Raw genomic sequence first — 18,671 nt, 5'->3', positions numbered from 1 at the left:
TATTATAAAAATTCAACTTTTAAAAAACTAGCTACCTTTATACGTATCGACCGTTACCAGGTGATCGATGTCCTGGGGCCTTCTCCAAATATCGCGATAGGATGAGCAGCTGAAAAAGTGTCAGTAAGGTATTCAGCCGATGGACGAGCTCTAACCCGCGAACCACTGAATCCCAAGAATGTAAATCTCATAGACTGTATATAATATAGTATAGAACATACCCAAACTTATTGCGCTCCAGGAATTAGTTGGTCACAATCAAGGTGAGATATTATCTTTTTCACCGTGCAATATATTAGAAAAATATGCACTATAATAATAATAATAATAATAATTATTATTATTATTATATTGACTACTAAGTTATCTCGCCTGTAGCAACTCTAAAATGAGTCTGTGACCATATGTAGTGTCCACATTGTAATGTAATGTAATGTGTTACACTCAATGAAAGGTAACTCATCTGTACAGCGTGAATTCGTCGAATAAGGTGTTTTTATTTTTCAAAAGCATCGCACTAGCAACCTCATCGCACTGACAAAAACAGAAAAACAATAGCAACACAGAAAACGTGGAAGCTGTAATGTTATATATATATAGTTTATTAATTCTCTCTAATAAAATAAAAATTACAAAATAATTTCAACCTCAAACGGCACTTTCCTTGTTCAAAATTATTTAACATATTGTGAATACATAAATCATAATTATCATGACGAATGAGAAGAATACTATAGTTTAGTAATAGGAGATATCAGCTATAACTGTGTTTAATCCTAATGGTAGAAAAGACTAAGCAATACAAAGCTAGATTTCGTTAACAGCATACTAGACAATATTCCAAGCATATGTAATTCAGTATTCTGGCCACAGGGTGTCGCTATGAGACAGTTTTCGCTATTGTCTCCAATGGGTAGGCTTGTCTCGTTCCCATTACACCATTATAATTGCTCTCAAATATACCAAAGTATTTCTTCCTATGTTTTATTTTTGTTATAAACAGCTCTTCCTTCATGGCCATCAATCCTTTATTAGGTTTATTTGTGTTCATCCATCGTCCACCTTTTTAATCAGTGAAGAGCAGTCCATGTACAGCACTGTAACAAGTCCATACCCGGATTTTCACAGTTATTCCCTCAGAAGTATTGTTAAGATATCTGCAACGCAGCCGGCTATCTTTTGTCCCCAGTGACAGCAGCGTTCCCTGCCTCCGATTAAAGTCCATTTAAGAGAGAGCACTTTGGTTGTCGAGGTGTGTGTATATCCGCGTGTCCGTGTGTGTCGGTGTCTGTTCCTGTGTCTGCATGGCAGTTTAAGTGATGGAGCAAGGACGTGGGTTTGAGTGTGTTTCTTCACACAGAATACATTCCTGATAACAGTGTGTGTGGGGCTGCACGCTTAAAAAAGGATGGCAGTGAGTCTTCTTCCCTTCATAAAGAGTGATGGACACAACTGTACACTGTGAACCAATATTAATCACACCAACTTATAATCACATAGCTAAACAAGTGTTGGACTTTAAATTCAATTGAATTACCAATGTAAAAATCTACATTTTAGTCATTTTAAGTATAACTATTTATCAGAGAATTAAAGCAAAACAATAGATACTACAGCATACCAGTCATCTGACTCCAATGAGATAAGAAGCATTTGTTGTTGATGGAGAATGTTTCAACTGGTATTTTACCTGAACATTATGTCTCCGCTCTGTCTTGTGTTAATCACCCAGATTGTAATGACAGTTAAAATATTTGTTTTGTAATCTATTCTTTCTCCGAACAATCATTTCAGTATTAATGCACTTGATACAACTTTTTTTTAACCATAAACATAAGTAAAATAGAATAAAACTCCCATCATGAGACTCAAAGTCTAATTTCGGTACAGCAAACCCAGAAGTACACATCGGTTCAACCCAGCCTGTTATTCAATGAATGCAGTCGTAAAAAAGTCCTGCTGTCGTCGTGTTATCTTCTCATCTCGGTCACAAACAGACGTTGTGATGACTCGTGTGCCCCGGCGTCAGACCGATTTACTTCAGCTTCATCTGTAACGTGTGTCGTACAGTGAACAGGGACAATTCTCCAAACTGAGACGTTAACATGTCAAACTACGCATTAGGCCACACCCACAAGAGAGAAGTCGGTTGGATGAACTTACAGCGAGTCAACATTGCTTGGCAGTGCATCGAGTGCTTGGCAGTATAGGCTTCAGTATCATCGTGTGAGCTACTACACACACTTTTTGTGTGAGTGTAAAGAGGGCCTGCATTGTAAACGATTGTGTATTTATGTTTGTGCTGGGTTAACTCGTATTGCGTGGATGCTGCATCAATATAAGTTGCGTGTAAGTGTGTGTGCAGTACATGCCACTATTTTTCTTTAATATATCTTGGTCATATTGATTGAACCTTCTGTTAAAGGGATGCTCGTTAACACACAATTAGCATTCAGATAGAAAATACATCATAAGGATAAAAAGTCATGGTCATTAATTCCTGATGAAGGGAGAGAGAAATCGGGTGAAAGTATAGAGAGAGAGAGAGAGAGAGAGATCGGTAGAAAGGAGAGAGAGAGATTGGTAGAATGGATAGGGAGAGATAGGGGGGAGAGAGAGAGATTGGGAGGACGGCGAGAGAGAAGGAGAAAGGCGAGAGAGAGAGAGAGAGAGAGAGAGAATAAAAGGCCCTTTTCAGTAATTGGAGTCTTAACCATTTAGGAGCTCTGAGTTTATCTAATTATTCCTCATTATTTCTCCTCCTCTCCTTCCCCCTCCTCATCCCTTCTACCTCCATTTCTCACACTCTTGACATTCTTCCTCCCCCTCACACCTTTTAGAGTCTCCATTTTTCTTCTCTTCCCCTTGTCAAGAAAAGCGCCCCAAAGTCCTTAACATGTCTCATCGTTCATACTGGCCCTCCATCTTAATCCTATTATTTCTCCCCACAGTCCCCTCCTCATCCCCCCTCATGGATTGTAGTTTCGGAGGATCACCTCACACTTCTCTCCTCTCCCCTCCCCATGTTCTTTCCATATTGGTCCTCTCCTGGTCCTCAGAGCTGTCTTCAGCTGCTGGAAGGGCAGGTGTTGCTGTTGGGACTAGCCTCCAGGCTCCCCTCTGGGCTCAGAGGTGGGGGCGACAGAGGGACCTCCAAGGCCGGGGATGGAGGCGGCGCTGGAGACGCGACCTGGACTGAGGAGACTGAAGCAGGTTCAGCGGCTAAAGACACCACCGGGGAGATGGGGACCACAGCACCTCCTCCTCTCCCGTCCCTCGAATCCCTCTCTCTCAGCAAGTGGACCAGGGCGGCGTGCTGGGCGCTGAGAGTGGCGGAGAGGTGGGCGGGCAGGGTGTTGAAGCCGGCGGTGAGCTGCTCCACCCTCTGCTCCAGGGACAGCATCTGACGCTCCAAGTCCTCGCTGCGGTCGTTGAGCTCTGACATGAGCTCGTACATGACGCTCTGCATCTGCAGAGAGGAGAGGGGACTCAGTGCACACAGTACTTTGAAGAAGGGAAACAGACTGCTCATACTGAAACTGGATTATGATGGGTGCTTGGAGAAAATGAATTTGGACTAAACAAGAAGAGAGTCTGAAGTAAAAGTGTGAGGAGGGCGACGAACAGGAGTGAACAGGAGACTGGAGGGAAGTCTCTGTGTGGGCGTCGTAACATTGTGAAGAAAGAGAGAGGAGAGCGAGAATGAAATGTCCCCGCTTTGCACATCCTGGCCTCCGTAACCATGGTAAACGCACAAGTGGCCAATTGAGATGGAGTCATTCAGATGGCATAATTGCAAAATATTTTGTGCAAATGCATTGCTCCTAAAAAAAGATCCAAATACATACCCTGACACACACACACACACACACACACACACAAACACCCCCTCTCCATACACACACACACAAACATGAGCCCCCCCTCCCTGCCTCCTCTCATTTCCTCCTCGCTCTCTCACACAGTCATCCCTGTTTTAACACTTGTTCCTGTTGCTAAGAGACACAAAGCAACGGAAACGGGCAGGTCATCATCAAAACGGAGGAATGTTGCGAAATATTACGTATAGGACAAACGCATGTTTGGTATGAGTTACTAACCTATGCGATGGATGGATGTGTATGTATGTTTGTGTGTGTGTGTGTGTGTGTGAGTGTTGTTGTGTGAGACTCACCTTTGAGAGGTCCACGAGTGTGTTGGCCTGATCACTGAGTTTCCTCTGCTCCATTTTCACACCGCGTAATCTGCAAACAGATAGACACACATTAAATACACACACAGTTGAAATGCATGAATACACAGTGGTCAGTCCAGAGAGTTAATCCCTCCAACAACCCTGGAGAGGGGTCACCTTGCCTCATTTAGCTTCATTTCTACCTGCAGTGTGCTCTGCTGTTTATTTTGCAATGCAGGGCAAACTATACATATGCATATGTCCATATATACATGTTGAAATTAAACATCTTCAGCTCTATAGGCAAACACGGTATTTAAAATATAAAAAAACCTGAAGGGAAATAAAGCCCACAGGGGAATAAACTAAATGGAATGAAATAAGATTACATAAAATAAACCATCTTTCTTCAGTCAAATTAAAAATAGGACATGGCCGACTCGCAAAACACATTGAATACAATAATTATTGAACCACGGTTTAATCTGGGTTTTCATAAAATAAACCATGAGGCACCCTCCAATATAATGAAGTGGGAAGTTTCTGAGGCTGAACCTGTTTGACGCTGGCAGGATTTAACAAGAAACATTTACCCAAATCCCCCCCCCCCCAAAGGAGCGAGCAGCTTTAAAGGGACGCTTAATTGTGCTGCTCGACAGAGGACACAAACCTTTGCGGAAGACCAGCTGTAACGACCCTTGTGGCCGTTTAAAAACAACTAAACAATGCTCTGAAGAAGTGGATTTTAAAGCGCGACTAAGGTCGACAGTGTTCATATCAACATCCCTTGGAAGTGGAGATGTGATGCTGATCAATGCACCGATTATCCAGTCCTACAGCAGTCCCAGAAGTGAACCTGCCCTTTAGTAGATGAATCGTGTGTGTGTGTGTGTGTGTGTGTGTGTAGACAGAGATGCATGCACTTATCTGATTATCAGCGTTGATTCAAGTTGTGAGTGGATAGAAAGCGCGGCTGAATTTAAAGGCCTTTGTGCTTGTGTGTGTGTGTGTGTGTGTGTGTGTGTGGTGGTGATGGTGTGGGGGGGTCTTACTGATGTATAGCTTGGAGGAACTTCCGCTGGTGTTTGCGGACTCTGCAGTGGTCGATCTTGTTGGCCAGCTTGGTGTGCTTGTAGATGAGCCAGGTTTCTCTCAGCACGTTAGCCGCTGAGTTCTTTATCTGAACAATAGACACAACGACACATTGTTAGCACGTTGTTAGCGACAGGTAACAGAGCAGACGTGTTTCAAAGAGAAAGAGAACAGGGTTGGGCCCCTCCAGCCTTAGTGGCCCAGCCCTGTTCTCTGGGGCCCAGCCCTGTTCTCTGGGGCCCTTCTCTGTCTCTTTCAGAGAGGTTTACCCACTCATTCCCTTTCCCTCCGTGTCTTCTTAGAGGCTGCCCTCATTCTCTCGGTCTCCCCCCCCCCCCCCCCCACACACACAGACAAACACATAGACACCGGTTAGCTTGCCAACGCCTTTCATGTGAGCATAAACAGCCTTCTCTTTTAAGAGATTTGTAAATGAGAACCAACAGGAGTCTCCCACACACACTTCTTGTCTCTCTTGGTCTTTAAGCCACGTTATACGTTAGACTAACTCAAATGGGCGTCATTATCTCGGCTGGTTGGAATTAATTTACTACCGCACCACCGCGGTTCATTAAAACCAGTGATCTTTCATTTAATTATGGCAGTAACTGAAAGAAACAATGGTGGCATGAGTAGCTGCTCTCAAACTAGCTGTCAGAGACCATCCTCATCCCTGGAGAAGAGATATATGAGAGAAATACACAATCTAATGATGCTCACTCATGAAAAACCTGATAGCCATCAGATTTTTAAGCAAGATGGGTATTTCCCCCAGTTTACTGGTTATAAATAGGCTTCATTTGTTTTAAATGTGAACTGTAGTATTCAGGTGAGATTCCTGTGATTTAATAAAAGACTTGTAAAGTGTCAGTTTAGGCTTCAGGTCGATATCTGTGGACAACGACCAGGGTTCAGTTACATGTATGTATATCCATATCTGCTCCACGATGCTACATGTACATCTTTAGAGGATGCTATGTAATTACAACAGAGCTCTGACACCCGGTTAAACAACTTGCGGATGAACACCATAGAGAAGCGAGAGGGGAGAGAGAATCTGTAAGGACATGAATTGAATGAGAGACTTCAAAGAGATGCCCGAAAACTGAACAAAGAACAATTACACCCCCGTCTGAGGAGCATAAAAGACCCCGGCAGCTCGGCTAATCAGCAACTATCCACGGCAGTCAAGGGCTCCTCACACACATGCATGCTGCACATAGACACATGCAGACAAACACACACTATTGGACACAGATGAAGAGAGGAGGAGGCCCTGGGCATGCAGATGTGTTATCAATGACACGGAGGTCAAAAGTCAAACCGAAAAGAGCTGATCCAATACTCTAGGAAATAAATAAAACCCCTCCAGGAGATTCAGTCATAAATCTTACCAATCATTTTTAAATTACAGAATTATTAATTCTCACATTTATACAACTTGTTTACTGATTAGATATTAAATTAAGTATGTATTTCTCTCAAAATAAAAAAATTAAAAAGAGGATTTAATATGTTCACTTCACATGCTATGACCAATGTGATTGTGACGTAGAGCTGTAGGGGGTAGAAGGTGAAGCCTGATACCCCGTGTCCACTGTGTGTATCAGGATACAGAGCTTCATGTAGAACTGATCCTGAGCAGGCGTCATCCAAATGAAGACATTTTGTGTGTGTGTGCTATACAGCAACATCACAGCTCATATCTTGATGGGGGTGTGGCATTTATTAAAATAGAGTTTTCAACATAACATTTAGTCACAACTGGACCGCTTTAGAGGATATTTACAACCAAACTTCAGTAGAAATAAAAAGTTATTGATGTCTTATCTGTAGTTTTACTCATGGGTCAAGTTACTGAAGAGCCAATTTATGACCCTTCTTTTCTACAGGCCCATTGGTAAATTGATATGTCAAATCATATTTGTGAGCTGATTAATCACTGCAGGGTGAGAGAAACATGATGAAGGATGGTATCTTGTGTCTATCCACTTGCTCGCTGTGGAGGTTTTCACAAACATTTGCAACATCTGTCCAGCAGTGTGAGCCGTAGCTGCCTCAGGCCAATTAATTAGACAAGGCGTAACCCCTAATTTAAAACCCAGAGTACTGCTCCACATGCAAAAAACTGAAATATCACACTGTTAGTATTTGTGCAGTTAATCTGCCAGCTCACCCTCTTCATTTATCTTTCTATATCCTCTTGATTGGTAAAGTGGGAACTGAGGAAACTCCATTTGACAACAAAATTCAACATAAGCCGCTAAAAATACTCCACAAGAAACCAAACGACAGTAGCAGCAGCTCTTCGCGGAGCATATGGCAGATGCCTGGGCCCGTTGGCGCCGTATGGCTGGTTAGGGTCAAAGAGCTGTTGCTCCCCTACACTGCACACCTTATGCCAGGTACATGAGAAATATGGGAAGACAAGAGGTTCACACAACTCACGGTGGCCAATGTCATATTGTGGATTATAAATCAATCAGTAGGAATATAAATATTTTTTAATTGTCATTACAGACACAAACATAGAAAATAATTGGGCTCCTTCTTTGTTGCTCAAAGAATGTTTCTCCTCCATTTTCCATCGTGATGGAGACAGTCTTCCAACATGAAGCCCCTAACCCGTCCAGCCCAGGAGAGCCTTGATGACCCATGTATGCAATTAGTAGCCTGGTTAGGTGCTGTGGAGATACAATGGAGCAGAAAACATAAACAAACAGACCAATTACCTTGGCAACAACCTCCCACCTATGGAGGACTTAAAATGACTTAAGTATAAATAAATAAATAAATGAATGCATGAATAAATACAAGAATAAATAAATAAATGCTTAAATAAATGTATAAATAAATAAATAAATGCTTAAATAAATGTATAAATAAATAAATAAATACAGGAATGAATAAATATAAGTTATAAATCAACAAGACATCTTTAAATAAATATATTTCTGCATTTCTGTATTTCTTCATTTATTTATTTCTCTATTTATGTGTCCACACGTATTTCTTCATTTATTTATGTGTGACATTTACGTGTCCGTATATTCAAATGAGCTGGGCGGTCCGAACCTCTGTCTAAAGCATGATTGGTCACAGGAGTGTGATGCACCTGGTCTGTTATGCTCTACTATTTCTGCCTGGCACATGACGCTGAAGTTGACTCGCTCAGCTCACCGTTAACAGAACTTAGCCTAGACAGCTTTTTGACTTCAGCCGTTTATCAATTCCAAGAACACTGAGTACAGACTCGTGTTCTTTTGGAGTCTGGTCTTTGGAATCTGGTCTTGGGAATCCAGACTCTCGAGGACGCAGGACGGTCTTTCTGGTCTTGTGACGTCACCACATCAACTGTTCTTGCGCATGAATTTACTCCAATTATTCACTGTAAAATACTTTACAGTGGAGTAGAATGTGTTGCGGTGTTCACTGTTGTTTGGCGTAGGCTACGAATACACGGTAATAACTATACAACGTCTCGTAGCTTCCTGACCCAGGGTCGCTACAATATGAAGTTATGAATCTTAACCCTCAGTCAAATTGACGTAACGTTATCTTTTAGGAAATAATAAACTCGTTGTGCTCTTTAGATCCTCCAAAACCTAATTATATCTCATGTTTAGCCGCTACAGGAGACGTCGGAGCCAGCGGAGCATTTCAAAAAGTCCTGCCGAGATCAGGCTTCTCTCGGCGGCCACACAGCGCTGAGCGCCCGGCGCCCGGAGCTCAAAGGTCCCGCGAGCAGGACCTCAAATCTCCGTCGCATATCCTTATTAGGCTGAATCTCGATAAACCGACCACAGATTTGATGCTTAAACTACTAACTTCTCGGCTGAAAACATCCTTAAATTACATTCCGTGACTCAACAGTAGTATTTAGAATGTACAGACAAGAATGCATAATAAACTTTGTTCGTCTACAGATCCAAGTGATAGGGATCGATTGCTTCTGTCTTGCTCCCTGACTTGACCAATCCTGTTCAACAATGAGGTTCGGACCGCCCAGCTCATTTGAATATACGGACACGTAAATGTCACACATAAATAAATGAAGAAATACGTGTGGACACATAAATAGAGATATAAATAAATGAAGAAATACAGAAATGTAGAAATACATTTATTTAATGATGTCCTGTTGAGTTATAACTTATATTTATTAATTTCTGTATTTATTTCTGTATTTATACATTTATTCTTGTATTTATTTATTTATTTCTACATTTATTTAAGCATTTATTTATTTATTCTTGTATTTATTCATGCATTCATTTATTTATTTATTTATACTTAAGTCATTTTGAGTCCTCCATACCCACCTCATCCATGTGCCACGGCAACATGCTGCTTATCTACTCTGACCTTGCCCTCACGGACATAATGACACAGGGAAGACAAAGCACATGCACAGGCACGGTAACACAGGACCATGAATGCACACGATAAACTAATCAATTAAATCATGACATTAAAATGATAATTGGTTTCCCTACAAGTTTATGTGTGGCTCCTGAATGGTCCGATGTAGGAAGGGCTTCATTAAAAAGAGGAGTTCAAACGGTAAAAAGAGAAGAATGTCAGAGATGACTTTCAAATTAACTTCAGTCGCTGTCACAACACAGCCACGCCTAGAATGATCCGCTTGGCTGGCGTGTGAATTAAAACGCAGTCGTAAAAAAGTTATTTTTACTGAGCAGAGTGAAAGCTTAGTAGAATTCTTCGGGGGTTAGATGGCTCCATTGGGCTAATGGTGTAAACATCGGAAGGCATTGCAGCGCCTCCTCCTCGGCCAGAGCCAAGAGTGCGCTCTGAATATTCAGAGAGGGCGAAGTTCTGAATATGCCACCGGGACTTCTAAAAGTGCTCCGATTTTAACCTATCGCCCAGAGTGGAATCAAAATAGTGAGCCAATTTATAGAGAGAGGAAAATGTTCAACTTTGCAGAGCAAAGAAATAAGAGCACCGGCCTCAGAGACAGCCACGTTAACACAGTCAATTGGCTTATGGCTTCAACGAATGGCATTTAATTGAGATTGGAGTGCTTTCAAAAGGAAGGAGAAACTACTGGACTCCTCTCACTTAGCGCCCACAGTAAGTGTGGCCTGCTTTCTCAGTGTCGAGAGTGCTCTGTGAATGTGCCGCAGGATGATCTGACCAGATGGACTTTTGGCGGTGCTCTGAATGAACCAATGCTTCAGTCTGGAGCCGCAGCACACTGCTGCGAGCAGAGGGTCAGCCTTTTGAACACATCTCCAACTCTCTGCATTAAGGGAACACGTCATGCACATGGTCGACTTGAGGGAGAACTGTTCAGATCAAAGGGAGAGGGACACTTCGCTGAGCACTGCAGGAAAATAACCCTGTGCATCGGACGTTGAATGGTGTTCTTAAAGCCTATCATTCTCTTTGATAAGTTCATTCGGTCCTCTGAACCCAATCTGCACCACATATGATCTCAAGTTTTCAACTTTTGCTACATCTAAAAACCTGACCTGAGGATGACAGAAGGAAACACGCACATGGAGGAAAGTGAACAATGAAAAGTGAAATGTTGAAGTTTGTGTCAGAGAGGATCCAAAACACCAGACTCATTTGAACAAAAAATTATCCTTGCGGTCCAGAGATGTTTAAGGAAGTATGTTTTATTGTGGTTTTAGGACTCTATACGACCACAACCATGTAATAATAAAGACAACAACCTCAAACACAGACGTTATGACCACAGCATCCACTGGCTTGATATCAATACAGTTAGTAATCCTTCAAAGTGAAGGAAACACTATTTGAAGGGATACCAGGGTGTGTGCTTTTGTGTTTATCTGTGTGTGTGTGTGTGTGTGCATATACAATGATGGCAGGATCTAAAGTCTAGTGTTGCATTATTCATCATAAAGCGTGAGCAATTTCATTCTCTTGTTACGATGATATGGTGGAGAATGGCCCCCACCATGTAAATCAATGTGCAAACAACAGCTTCAATGATTGCTCTTTCAGTAATAGAGGGCAGGAGACAATTACCAGCGCATGAAGCGAAAACCCTTTGACGGAAATGTCACCTCGGAGCACGTTGCATTGTGTTGAATAAAACCGCTTCTCTTACTTGATGGCTTTATTAACAGAGTGGTTTACTTGATTCCCTTAAACATGTATAGTTATCTTCTTATTGATCTTGTGAGTGATCCAAATCAGTTTGAGCTATATTTATGTCATACATCTCATTGCAATTACTTCTAAAAGTTACAAAAAACTGAATTTTGCGATAAATAATCTGTTCTTAGGAGGTGTATTAGTGTTAGGCTGGTCTTTTATAAATATTTACAGTCACGCTAAGAGAACTTCAACCAACCTGACTCAGTTTCACTGTAACACTGTGACACCATGAGCTGCTAGTTAGAAAAGTTAGGAAGCTAAACAGCGAAAGGATACATCAATTAACCATGAGCGGCGTGGACGTAAACACGACCAAAACTTCAGAAACAAGTCCACAGCCATGTGAGTGACTCTGTTAGGCTTGAGATGCTCATATTTTCTGATGTTTTTACTGCACTCACCATCTCAATAACATTTGCTAATTAGCTCAAAACACAAAATGCAGTTGAAAAAGCATTGATTAAAAATTAAAAACCACGAAGCACACGTCACACATTGTTCAAGGCGTTAAACGTCTTGTGAAAACACTCCGGTTGACCCGACCGGAGCCGGCAGGGCGACTAGACGAGAGCCCGACGGACAGTCTGTTCAACTTTAATGTCGATATTTACACTGAAATCATTGATAAGCCGACCGCGTCCAGCCCCCAGATACCCCGCGGCCCATCGGTTACCCTACATATTTCATATGGGAGCTATTTTTAAAACTTGGAACTTTCAACTGTATGAAAAATTGAAAAGGACCACAGGAAGGAGGGAGTGAGAGATGGAGGGGAAGAGGCATCGAGGAGACAAGGACAAGGGAAAGGAGAGGGCAAAGGAGGGAGGAGAGAAGGTGACAGAAATAAAGAGAGGGAGAGAGAAAGAGAGAGAGAGAAAAGGGATTTAATGTAAGAGAGACAAATGTCAGAGGAAAGGGGGGGTGATCGGGTGGAGTGATGGCCATGTGGGAGAAAAAAGATGTCGATGGGAAGATAAAAAGGGACGGTAAGTGAGGGAGCAGAACAGAGGAAGCAAGAAAGAGATGACCTTTTATTGCCTTCACTCACTCAAATAACATAAGATATGTGTGCTGTAGTAGTGAGGACGGAGTGAGAGGCAAGCTGTTTCTCCGAGCTCTCAAACACCTTACTTTCAACCCCTGAAGGAACCTGAAAATATTGTATGAATTCACCCAGAGGAAGATTATAAATACAAACTAATTATATAAACACAGTTCTGTTGGAGTCCCAATGTCGGTGCGTGGAGAGAACGTCTGCTTTCTCTAAAAAGCTCTTCATATTTTCGGCTAGACACAATGATTCACACCACACAAGCCTACACACCCTCTTGGTCAGCTGCGTGTCCATCATGAAGTTGTGTACGTGTTTTTCGGCCTTGGTCAGCTCCAGCTTCCTGGCTACCACGGCAACCACCAGCGCCGTACAGCCTGCACCCTGAGAGAGTGGAGAAAGGGAGGAGGAGGGGGAGGGGGAGGAGGAGAAACAGAGCACTGAGTCAGTTAGGGGGAGGAATTGGTAAATCGGTGGCTTTTGGCCGGGGAATTAGCTCAGATGATTGAAGGCAGTAAGGACAAATATGAGGAAGGGAGCCGCATGACAGAGGGAGAAGTGAATTGGAGAGGAGAGGATTAAGAGGGATAGCTCTGCTTCACATCCATATTTCCTCATGTTGAGCGCCAAGTCTATTTTCACTTCCAATCCATCTGGTGTGAGATCCCCTCTCTGTCGACTCAATATGGGAGTTGAAAAATATTCCCTTTATAGATGAAACACACATCACAGATTGACACCACCTAATTTCATTTAATTGCATACCGCCAATCTGAATGACACGGTGTCAGTCTTGTCCTGTCACCGGAGGCTCGAGGCCTGCAGGAAGTGTAAAAGCATGAAACACAGACTGGTTCTGTAGTCCAGCTGGACGCACATGGGACAGACTGTATGGATCACTCCTTTGGGTGAGTGACAGCAGTTTCTCAACCAGAAAGACATGCTTGAGAGGAGAAGAGCAGAAACACGGAGAGGAAGACAGACTTAATTAACTTTCAGATTAGGCACTTTCCAATGCGGTCTGTGTTCCTCTGAAGGGGCAAGCACTGAGAGGGAAAATAGATCAGGAGAGTGAAGAGATATGAGTCCATAGAAACGGGGAAGGAAGGAAACATGGAGGGCGGTTGGAGAGAGAGAGAGTTGAATTCGGGAGGCTCGGGTGTGTGCAGAGAATAGGAGAACGATGGAGAAGACGGCAATGTTAATGAGGTCACTTATCTCCTGATAAGTCAGACATCGAGATAAAAAGTGTCACATTAAAATGTAGCGTGATAGAGAATACTAAGATATAAAGAGAGAAAGAATAGTGAGTTAGAGAGCGAAAGCAAAGGAGCATGCAACGTTGTCAAGCGTGAAAGAAAGAGCCAAGACTGCATCGTGCACCCTCCTGAATGATAACAACGGTTTACCAAACACAACTTTGGCTGCAGATTCAGTCAGATGTAATGCGCAGATGGGCATTAGTGCCCACGTCTATCCACTCTATTTGTGTTTATTCAAAAACTATGAATAAAATATGATCGGGGCCGGTGGAAACCTCTTTGAGTGTTCATACATGTCGGTGCTTTAGGGAAAAGAGCCCTCGACCAATCGCTTCAGTCCAGGATGTACAAGTGCAGGCGAACACAAGTCCAACTGGGTTATGCATGTGCGTTGATCCTCCTCGGTCTCACAGTGGGGTTTGTGAGTGCAGGCTATATGTGTGCGTGTGCGTGTGCTAGAGTTGGTTTGTGTGTACGCCTGCATCTGTTTGATTTCAGCAGCGCTCCCTGTGCAATCTCCACAGAGGGACACGGCTGATGATGGCGGTGCTGCTTTGATTTGTTTCATGCGCCCGGGTTTCCCTAACAGAAAAGGGGGGGGATCACCCATCGGTGCTCCGCTGTAACATCCACACACACTACAGGTAAAACATATTCAAGCTTCATGGTTAGCAGGAACACACAGAGAAAAGTGGGGAAAAGATATTTCACACAATAAATATGACATTTAATTTGCTCGATTAGAGAGCGCAGAGGAGCACTTAGAGGCAGACAAAAGCTCAGCATATATATTTCAAATGGCAGCTACTCTGAATCTCTTCAACCTGAAGACCTCTCCAGAACTACATAAACGCTGCGAACAAACCCAAACACACACATGCAATCACTTTACTTTGACCCCCGGCCCCCTCTGGAATTCATAAGCAGGATAGAAACAGCTGATAAATGGCTTATAAAACACTATAATGGTGATGTAAGCAGATATAAGGCAATTTAATAACATATATAACTGTGCATATAAATTGATGAATTATAACTGTTTTACTATATTGTCATTCATTTTCTGTTCATACACCAGTGTCCACCTTTCGGCAAACACATGGAAACATTCATCTGCTTCTAACTACATTATAGTGTGTTAGAAACCATTTATCAAAAATGTATATGCCGTCTATAAATGCTAAACGGGGGGTATATGTATGAATGCAATACACACATTTAATTTAGTCAACACACACCTTTTGGCTGTATACAAGAACATCAACATGATGTGGCAACCTACCACCATCCACTCACACTCAACAACACACACACACACACACACACACACACCTGGCCCACCCCCAGGTACCCTCGGGGCAGCGGTATACTCCAACCCCATTGACCTCATGTGTTGGTCACAGTAACGACATGGAGAATGTCCTCCATAGAAACTAATTGTCAATAATTCTCAAGCAAGAATACAAATGTCATATCCACATACCTTTCACCCCTTTTTAAAATGAGATGTTCACTTCTCTCCTCGCTCTGCTTCTTCCTGACCTGCTGACCCTGGTCTCCCTCACCCTCTACCCTCATCCCCTCTCCGATGGTCATCAGTAATACACCCCTTTTTTGAGCAGAGCAGTGAGAGTGTGTTTGTGTGACAGGAGAGTGTGAGTCACACTAAGTGTGTGTGTGTGGAGGATGCAGTCTGTAACGGTGGGCTTGGGATGGTTTGCCTTCAGCCCCTGGTTTGTGTCCTTGTTGCATGACAGTGAGAGCCATCACACCCGTTAGATGATTCATCCAGGACATGGGGGTCTGCTGCGGTGCCTCTGTGCATTAATGTGTTTATTCACACATTTAATGGATTATACAGTAAAGAAAGTGAGATGGCAACAACAGGGAGGCTGGGCAGACAGTGAGGAATGTAACCACCCACATTATCGAGGTGACTATGATCCAGACAATGACTAAAAGTGAAATAATTTCTAAAATGACACTCATAATCACATTAAGTGAAGTAACTTGTGTAAAATATTGACAGTCTTTATGTTGATGGATCTCTGGATTGTTCTCGTTAAACTGCATGAAGGCCGTTCTACACGGGCTTCAACCGTGTTGCTTCTTGACCTCATGCACGCTTCCACCAACAGGACTGAGCATGTGATGTATTGGAAATAAAATTCAGTTTCAGCAGCTACTTGTTTTTCCAATGGAGCAAAAACAATTCACGACTTGTTTTTATAATCACTGATGCATTCTCACATCTTACCATGTGACTTGACCTGAGAACTGTTTAGTGGTGCTGTTAAGTGGTGTTCTTCTGTGTGAGCACATTGCCTTTATGCGTCCTTCATCTTAACAAGCCCAGCTACAATGATTCCCAACCTTTTAAAAAACACAACATGAAAAAAAGCCCAACTATTGCATTATCTCAGGAATAAAAGATGACATTTAAAAAGTCTCACGCAGACTTCTTCATCTTTATTGCCATTTTGAGAGACACGTTGATAATGGAGTGCTTCATGCAATGCATTAGTCTGTTATTCAGAAAAGTAAAATTGCTCCACAATTAGGTTAAACAAATATATCTTCCCCAACTCAGGTGAGCTCCCACCGAGAAGTGATTTTCATATTCTATTACTCACTGTACTCTGCCCTTTGGCAACATACAACATGTGCTGCACGTGTCCTATGAGAGAAATATCTCCAGGGCACATGTTATTATCATATATTAATCCCTATCTTTTCTTTCCTGACCTTCTAAAGAATATGCAAAAGTCAATCTTATTCGCACATTTACATTAACATTTAAATTTACTTGACATTAAAAACGAAATTAGAATTGTAGTGCCTTTTAAAAGACACTTTTTTTCATTAATTATTCTGAGCAGAATATGTCAAAGTGATGACAAAGGCATATCAACATTATGCCAACGATAATAAAAGAGTTGACCAATAGATCATTTCCCAAAAAACTTGGGAAAGAAAGAACAAAGACCAGAAAAACAGAAAGGAGGGAAGAACACCTATGAAGTCATGCAAATAGAGGAGCAGTCAGCAGCTTATACACTGATACCAACAGATGGAGGGTAGATAAACACATGGCCTCAGGGAAAGAGAGATGGACAGAGAGGGAAAGAGAGAGGGATAAATAGAAAGAAAGAGATGGAACTAGAGAGCGCTATAGTGGTACAAAGAGAAAAACAAGAGCGAGGGAGAGTGGGAGGACATGGCACAATATAAGGTGGGACCTTCATTATGCAATGAGGACAGACAGGGGAATCACATGCACACACATACACACACACACACACACACACACACACACACAGACACTCAACCCCCTAACATGCTCGTGTTTGCACGCCTACACACCCAAAACACACAGAAGCAGAGATGCAGGCTAATTCAAGGAGGATTTCCTAAATTACCCAAATGTCAGAATTTCTCTCGCAAATGACAGCATGCTATAATCTGTTGACCTTTGATCGAGGCAAAGACAGCGCCCAGGGGACGGAAAGCGAAAGAGACAGGAAGAGAGAGAGGAAATGTACTCACCATGATCCCGGTGAGCAGACAGACTCCTTTGCCACAGTAGGTGTGAGGAACCATGTCTCCGTAGCCGATGGACAAGAAAGTGATGGAGATAAGCCACATGGCTCCCAGGAAGTTACTGGTCACATCCTGGGTATCGTGATACCTAAAAGGGAACACCGTCCGTATCCCGAGGATGAAATCAGTCAATAGTACAATATAAACAACAACAATACAACAACATCACTGGTCCTGTCCGCAAATGTGGGCGTCAAACCTCAAACGGGGTGACCTTTTATTTTTCCTGAAACAGAACAAACACATAAACAGCAGCTCTTGCCGCCGTCATTCCTGCACCCCGTGCACAAGACTGTTGCCATAGCAACCGAATGTGGGGCTTTCACGAAAAAAAAATTCCAGCCTTGGATTTGCTCCGAGCGCTCTAATTTCTAGCCTAAGAGGCACTCGCAAATTTGCTTCATGTTTGAAGCAGTTAAATTCAGTCTTATATGATTTGTTCTTCTTTAATTTGGTTTGGAGAGGAGAGGAAATGCCAATTAAACTTGGATGTGTACCAAACAAAGGCTTCCCAGCAGCTGGGCCATGATGCATCTAATCAAGCGCATTAACCGGCCGACATTTTTCCATGTTTCCTTGATTATCTCCCAAAGTGTTTGCATACGTAAAAGGGACGGTGACCTTTTGCTACTTGATGTTATATCAATACTATTACATCATTCATCAAATCAGATTATGTAAGCGCACAATTTGATTTTCAGTTGGAAACAGTGTTCCTTAAAACAGTGAGACAATGTAGTCAGTAGTTATTTCATATTTGAGCATCTGCCTTCTAGAATAAAATAATGAAAAATATAACTTTCAAAAATACTCGTTTAGCAATAATAACCAGTGAATAAACAATTAAGAAAATGTCAACAACACATCATCATATAGTTGTGTATGTTTTTCAGTATTCATGAATGTACGTCAACAACTATTATTCCACCTGTGATGTAATTTTTAACATATAAATGTAACAAAATGATGAATGAATGATTAATTATATGAACACAGCAGTTTGAATGATGAAATATGATGTATTTGTGAATTATATTTATTTATGAAATGTATTCATGAAGTATTTTATGTATTTATACACCAGTTATTAATAGTTATAGTTAAATTATCAAATAGAAATGTTTTTATATATGTGTGCTAAAAACCGTGGTGTTACCTATTGTTTATAAATGTCTAACACAGATGCTTAAATAAAGAGTTGTCTTTCAGGACACAAGTATATTGTGGATTTAGGAGACAAACAAAGTGACAACTCCTCCAGCTGGATCAAGTTAGTGGCAAAACTGGCGAGAAGGCCTCATAAACACAAGTCTAAAGATGGAGCATGTTGCACATGTCC

The 18,671-nt window shown here is 42.1% G+C and overlaps 1 protein-coding gene across 1 annotated transcript in view; it reads right to left on the bottom strand.

The window, feature by feature from the left end:
- Positions 1 to 466: 466 nt before the first annotated feature.
- kcnn3 (potassium intermediate/small conductance calcium-activated channel, subfamily N, member 3) overlaps positions 467 to 18,671 on the bottom strand; it is a 39,346-nt gene continuing 21,141 nt past the window's right edge. Inside the window, 5 exon segments of the mRNA XM_056445224.1 lie at positions 467 to 3,469; positions 4,175 to 4,244; positions 5,227 to 5,354; positions 12,744 to 12,854; positions 17,279 to 17,420. Of these exon segments, the coding sequence (XP_056301199.1) occupies positions 3,068 to 3,469; positions 4,175 to 4,244; positions 5,227 to 5,354; positions 12,744 to 12,854; positions 17,279 to 17,420 (853 nt within the window). The 3' untranslated portion in view covers positions 467 to 3,067.

This window comes from Pseudoliparis swirei, chromosome 22 (assembly GCF_029220125.1).
Source record: "Pseudoliparis swirei isolate HS2019 ecotype Mariana Trench chromosome 22, NWPU_hadal_v1, whole genome shotgun sequence".
In the NCBI taxonomy this organism is placed as follows: Eukaryota; Metazoa; Chordata; class Actinopteri; order Perciformes; family Liparidae; genus Pseudoliparis; species Pseudoliparis swirei.
Note: the sequence above shows the minus strand (reverse complement) of the source record. Positions and strands in the feature narration are given on the sequence as shown.